General features: G+C 37.1%; 1 protein-coding gene across 1 annotated transcript; it reads right to left on the reverse strand.

Moving 5' to 3' along the window:
• Positions 1 to 5,987: 5,987 nt before the first annotated feature.
• LOC147757173 (TATA-binding protein-associated factor 2N-like) lies at positions 5,988 to 7,256 on the reverse strand. The gene is made up of 2 exons (XM_086984851.1): positions 6,940 to 7,256; positions 5,988 to 6,556 (listed from the first exon to the last, which is right to left on the reverse strand). The coding sequence occupies exons 1-2, from the start codon at positions 7,133 to 7,135 to the stop codon at positions 6,429 to 6,431; spliced, it is 324 nt and encodes a 107-aa protein (XP_086840977.1). The 5' UTR covers positions 7,136 to 7,256; the 3' UTR covers positions 5,988 to 6,428.
• Between the last annotated feature and the right edge of the window lie 92 nt (positions 7,257 to 7,348).

Consider the following 7,348-nt stretch of genomic DNA (forward strand, 5'->3'; position numbering starts at 1 on the left):
TTTCGCTTCCCTATAAGACCGTTACAGCCTCATTGTATGAAACTGAACGATGTCAGTGGTAAGCGGCATTATATGTCGAATTCAGGCTCAAAGTAGGGGTTCAAAATTTTAATAAACCTTGCTATTCGACAAATCCATAATGAAATGAATGTTTTGAGTCAAGGAATATGCATTTTCAATACTTTCTGTTTTTTACCCCTTGCCGTGGTTAAAAAGTGACCGAAGTAGCCCGAGATATTTGTGCCATGTGCGGTGCATACTTAACCTGTAAATAGTTCAGTAACGTTGCTAACTTCCACACTAGCATCTTAGACATGAAAATTACACTTGGCTCCTTTTGGCTATTCAAGATCGATGAAAACCGTTCCGCCTAAAAGCATTCACATAAGAAGCAGGCCGGCAAACAACACTCGAAATGGTCTAGAAGATAAATTGCCACTATAGGCTCATAAAAGCCCTCTTCATTCGATGGGGAAAGGAAAATAGCATGCAGTCAAACAGACAGGTCTCTACAAAAAATTATTAGCGGTGATAAGAGATGGTGCTTGTTCGTCAATATGAAGCAAAGACAAGAATGAGCGTTTCAGAGAGACACGCCTATGTTTAGAGTTACGCCAGATTTCAATATAAGAAAGATTATGATTCACGTTTGCTGGGAAAGATTTTTGGAGCAAAAAATTTTGCGTAGCGGTCAACCTGGATATGTATTTGTATAGCCCAAATAGCTTAAGTTAACTATCTAACAGAAAAGACCTGGTAGAAAGGGAAAAGTCATCCTTTTCCACGACAATGCCGAACCTGACTTGACAAAGGTTGTCAAAGCCGTTTTGCTAGGGCCTGGATAGAAGATTTTGGTCCATCCACAATCAGATACTCCTGATAACCTATCGACAAATTGCCAATTTTCCGATCGTTACCGAACAAAATTCATAACAATGTTTCCTTAGTAAGGAAGGGGGTGCTAAAAACTCGCTGGACGAGTTCTTTAACATCAGACAAACAAATAAGTTAATTTGTTTCTATAATTTAAGTTACAATTTAATTTTCTATTAAGCGATGGAGAGACCAACCTGCTATATATATTTTCGTTATTTTAACTGATTCATTTTCAGATGCATCAAAATACCCTACGTTTCAATGAGAAGAAAAACGTACAAATAAACGTCACAACAAGAAAAAAATTAGTCGATTTGATGCGGACATATTTATAGGTGTGTGTACCGAGTGGTAGCCTTAGGTGGTGTTCTAATAGGCGTTATTCCTAAATCCTTATGTGAAACTTGGTGACAAATCTAAAACCGTCTTAGCGCAACCTTTGTCAGCGTATAACTCGCGGAATTAAGAGTGGATCTATGTAGTTAAAAACGATTTTCCAATAGTTGTATTACGCCAATCCATTGGACTAACGTAACAAAAAAATCTCGTATCGAAAACTGTCACACGGAAAAATTCAACACGTTTTGCAAACGTGTGTATCTTATATGCAAAGGAAATGGCCGTTCAGTGAAAACTGCCTTCGCAATGACTGTCACGGACGTATTAAGAAAACTGCTACAAGTATCAGGATCTAATTTAGCGAGTGGGTTCATAACAAAAGAAGGCATTGATAATTTTTTTTATAAAGGTTATTGGTTAGAGACGCATTTTCTATTTGCGCTTCTGATTAACTTTCATCCATAACATCTACGATCATTTGAAGCGGCAAGATAGTCTCCAGGTATATATATATATATATATATAGTATAGTATCAGGTATACATGGTTGCGCGTATATATAGGTGCAACTGCCATAGCGTCCTCATGGTTATTTCTTTCACAAGGCTTATGCGCCACAAGACCGTTCGTCCAATTAATGCGTAAGCCCCTGTTATCTACTATATTTGCTCTACTACTAACTTCTGGACACGCAACGTCAAGTCAAGGCAACAGTTCAGTATGTCGCTTTGTGTTTGGTACCTAAATATATTTTGCCTGTATACAGAGTTCGATCAGTAACCTGTAGGACCCTAGAACTGGTAAATCGCTTTCACCTTTGGTAATAGACGCATTGTTTTTTTAATTTAGTATATGCACACATTTCTTGAGTATGTTTCAACACAACAGACAATTTGATTTGCAAAGGTGTAACGACTAAAGGCTACTTGGAAGACGGAGCACGCTTTTTAATTCGCAGAGGCTCTAATTTAAGTGATCTAGAAACGTCACGCAAGAAAAAAGAACTTACGTACAGCAACATATTTGGAGATGTTTCCAATCATTAAGGCAATGGCTATGGCGATAATACGACTCGCATACACATGCGCTCCAATTGTCTCGACCTCTCAATATTACGATATGAAGGCGCCCGCGCGCTTCAGGGAACATTTTTAATAACCTTCAACACCTTGGAGCTGCCACTTTTTGGCTTTTCGACTCTAAAGTGAATAATAACATGGCCTTTATTTTTTGGAATTTTCTTATGTATCAATTATCATCAGTACTATGTAGTAACGGATATTAATATTTTATTGTTATTATGCATAATATGTTGTATAAAAATACCTGACTTAAAGGATATATCTGGTTTTAGCGACTCTTCCGATATATCTACATGCAGTGAGTTAACGAATAGACTGTGTAGCTGTGCATAGTCAAAGTTTCGGATACTTCCTGCGTATATGAACAGAAAAGGTTTTTTAGAAAAAATGTTTTTCAAAAAAAAAATAAAAATATCAAGCGTTTCTGATAATAAGTTTGTTTAGGCACAATACTGCGTCGGCTTAAATCACTCTTCTATACTTATATGAACTGGTAAATATGATAAATGCCTGGCTTCGTTTACAAGTTGATGATACAATTTCTTTTCCTGCGGATACTTAATATCAATATCGGCAAATTTCCAAATTTCATAGATATCTTACTATAAGACGTTTTATTTTTTAAGCATAGAAAACAAGTGGACAAACAGCATGTAATATTGATCAAATGTCATATTCCCATTAGCTACAGCCAAAATCTTTGGCAGCACTATTGGTGCTAAAATGCTTTAGGCGTTGTAAAAACGCCCGAAGACTTTAAATCAGAATAAGCGAAATATGATTAGTTAACCGTCTAGGTCAATTAAAGCTTGTACAAGCGTAGGCTATGGCTTAATGATAGGATGACAGTGCATCGTCCATGCTACAATCCGCATAGTCTAACCTATAGATGGATTTAACGGCAGACGTTGAAGTTTCTAAACGCAACCGTTATGTGCTGGCAGATGCCATGATGATGACAGTAATGTTTGCTTGCTTAGCGGATGAAATTCGCTGGAAGAAATGATTTGATTAGTAAAAGACGACACACAGGTGTGACGTGTTTCCGCTTTGTTCCGTATAAGAGACGGATAATGGGACGAAATAGGTAACAATCTAATCGAACCTTCTTGACTAGTTGCGTTCACGTAGACAGATCTTTACTTAGTTTTCATTTCTACAAAACATTAATGTCGAGTATATCCATTCAAGTCAAACTCCCGAGCTCAAATGTGTTAATTGATAGTGGTAGTTAATCTATTATCGAAAAAGACATCAAGGCTGATTTATAGGATTTCCAAGAAGTGTATTATTTTACTGTATTTTTTAGCATTTTTGCTTGTAATATTTTCCACTGTGCAAAAAATAAAATAAGAAATAAATAATAAACCCCCGCTCTGAACGACTTACAGTAAAATAGTATTTGCGTTTCTCATCTAAACATATGTATATATATATGTTTAGTATGTCGTTACATTACCAATGAAAATTGACAAAGACCGACAACGACGGAATCGGATAAGTTTTCATGTGAACGCATGCTGAGTATCCTCATGAAAATATCATTTCATGCGCCATATCATTTCGTTTAGCAGGACCCTCGAGATATTTCGCGTTGCGCTATAGTGGCTGTTTTTCTGTATCTTAAAAGGACCTTTATGACCTTTAGAGAAACTTTATGCGACATATCACTTCTTTGAACATGGTTCATCATGATTCTTCTAAGCAACTCTGAAGGTATCAGATAAAAAGTTATGATGCAAACGGATGCCGACTGTCATTTCTAGATTATCAATTAGGGCACCATATTATTCTATGTTCCAGAATTTTGGAGAAATGTATCGTTTTTACCTGATAGTGGCATTGCTAGGTTTGGAATAAACCCTTAAGTCAGTTAAATTCCCGCGACAAATCGCTTTCTTGAGGGTGATTCGTTAAATTGCTAGAACGCTAGCTTCAACGCTACACGCTAACTGAAAGATGATCATGAAGACACTCATTATTAACGGCAGCATCTAAAACAGATAGATATATAACCTGTATAAACCTATATATATATATATAGGTTTCGTACGTCGGCAAAATTTCACACTTTCAACCATCATAAAATATCACCTAAATGCTTCTTTTTACTCGTCGCTTATATCCTCTAAATGACTTGACTTGGAAGCATCTAATCTTTACTGGCAAAGTATTCACTGGCGATGCCAATAATTATAATATAACATAACGGTATATAGGAAGTGTTTGCTTGTAATTGCTGTTTCGCCAATGGCGTGGTTACTGCTGCTACCGTTTACGTGCTTTATTATTGACGCCTTGCAGCCCACGCCAACTTTGAGCTCAATCATTAGGAGTTAAGCAGACGTTCTTGATATTATTTTGGTGATTTTATAAACCATTATGCTAAAAATTGGGGTGCATATCTATCTATCTTCTATCGACATGAAACGTGTCGATTGCGCTTTGATCAAAATTGCATTACAGTTGTGTTATGATCTCGTTCGAATCTTAGATATCTTTAAGATATTTTTTAAGCAAACAATTGTTCCGGTTTCCATACTTAAGCACTTCCTCCGAAGCTATTATAAATTTTATATTTAGAAACAAATAATTTCCTAAAAAGCTAGTGGCAGGCATATATCGTAACCAATAGTGCTACCTGTATTGTACAGTACTTCGATTCAAGATTTCATTTTTAGATATGCAGTAAACACGACGCAGAAAGCCTCTATTTCGCCGCGGCAACGTAAAATAGATAAAGTGCTTTTGCATTTTGTACTGGGCTATGATAGTGAAGACATCTATCTTGGCTTAGCTGCAGGTCCTCATCATTTAAGGTGTAAGTGAAAAATAAGAAAATTTCTTGATTAGAGATGAGCTAAATTAAATTCAGCAAGGTTTTTCGCTCGTCGTTAGCGATGATTCAACAAAAAAAAGATAAACAATGTTCGGACCAGGCAAAAACGGCTGTGATTCCAGAAAAGGTATCAATACGTGTGAAATAGGTGTTCATTTTTTGTATTTTAGGCAAGTTAATAACGACCTGGCGATCATTACAACCCAACTAAACTTCTATGTTCACATAAATTATTCATATATGAAGGATGATTGAAAATTAGCTCAGTGCATCACAGGTTCATACCTAGCTTCACTGTCAAATCTACCAGTTCGCGACTTGACCTGTTACAAGAGCTTTCGAGTAATTTGCACGGCTTTCTGGTAGTTGTTTAGTATTACATGAGTTCACAACCACCCCAGTCTACTATGCTACCATCGCAAGGTTGCGTTCAGTGGTTCACCGCCACAGCTAGCCAGAGCCGGCATGGCAACTCGTTGCTGTAACAATATCAATCAGCAACACTCAGCTTACATCCAAGGTTATATATATATATCAGCCACATATCACCATTTGGCAATATGGCTACTTATTAAAAAAATAAAAGGATTTGATATGTATTCGACCGTTTTCGTCTAAGATAATAATTCAGATGGTTTCATATTAAGATGCATTCCTTTATAGTACTGCGAAAATGCGATATTCAGTTTATGCTGTATCCCTACGAATACCTACTTGAAGACTTTCCACCCAAGGTTCTAAAGCTGTGCACCAACGACACAAAAATGAATTATTATAAGTAGAATTTATAAATGCTCATGGGTGTATCTCTAATCATCTTCAACAAACCACTTCCGTAAAGAACAACAATATTTGTTTAGTGTAATATATTTATTTAGGCCTTATTATAATTATGCTTGCGTGTTTCCAACAAGCATTTGCTAGTTTGTTTTAAATGATTTTCGCTTCATATTAATAATTTTTGCACTTTCGTTTTGCCTAAATTTATTTTTACGCCTCTACGAGCCCAATATGATGATACCCCATATATATAGCTACAGATACATGAAATGAAGTAGTTAAATGAAACGGATATTTTACTATCAATATTACATAATGATGGATGGGTTTTGGCAATAGTACGCGACCAATGGTGTAGAATTAGTTCAGTCAAACTAAGGGAACGCGAATAGGTAGTGATGAAAGCAGTCTCACATAAATTGGACTCGCAGACATTAGACAGTAGATTTCGTTGTTCTGCTATGACTTTGTTGTCAGTATTATCAATAATCTTATCATTATTATTATTATTCTTAATAGGGTCTGTGGCGATTGTAACCCCTGTCGCTTCGGTCGCCGCGATCATTACCACCGCCGCCACCTCCGGGCTTCGGAGCTTCGCAACGGTTGCAGCTATTTCGCCAACTGAAGTTCTTGTTACCTGTGATATTACAAGTGCACATAAATATATAAAAAAAGGTATACATTCTGTTATGAATTTCATACCTCCCAAGATGTTTCATTACAATCGTTTTTTCATAAACATTGTGTCCTTTGGCGCACTGTTCTAGCGTTATATTTGCAATAATTGCCATAAATTTAGCCGAGAAAATACCATGATATTTAAAAACAAACCTTCGCCGTTTCAATCAACTACTAATTATAAAGTTTTTACATTTTTAAATATGAATGCACACAAAGAGAAACAAACTTCCGAATAAACACTAGCAATCTAGAACCTCTGTTTGTCTTTCTGCTCGTCGAGTTTACCTTGCAAATTTTTTTAAATATCAAAAACACCTAATAGTGTAGTGTGACACTAACCACATGAGTCACAAGGCCAGTCCCCTTCAGAGCGACGATCATCACCACCTCGGAAACCACCTCCGCCACGTCCACCACCACCACCACCACCGCCGCCGCCGCCACCTCGGGCACCTCCCCGCCCACGACCTCCTCGTTGCGGGGGTACCCAACTGGCTTTACGCTGGGCAACTTGAACCTTAATAGTATGGCCCATAAACTCCTTTCCATCAAACCAGGATATAGCCGATTCGGCTGTCGGAGGGTCGTCATATGTGACTGTGGCTTCTCCTTTGCCACGGCCAGATTCCTTATCCTACAATAACAGCGATTTTTGGGACGTACAGAAAGTAATCACTATTTGTATATTTTTTTTTACATACCCCTATATGAATCACGCAGCACTGTCTGAAATTGAACCTACATATAT

Source organism: Varroa destructor, unplaced genomic scaffold (assembly GCF_002443255.2).
Source record: "Varroa destructor unplaced genomic scaffold, Vdes_3.0 BEIS01000003.1, whole genome shotgun sequence".
Lineage (NCBI taxonomy): Eukaryota > Metazoa > Arthropoda > Arachnida > Mesostigmata > Varroidae > Varroa > Varroa destructor.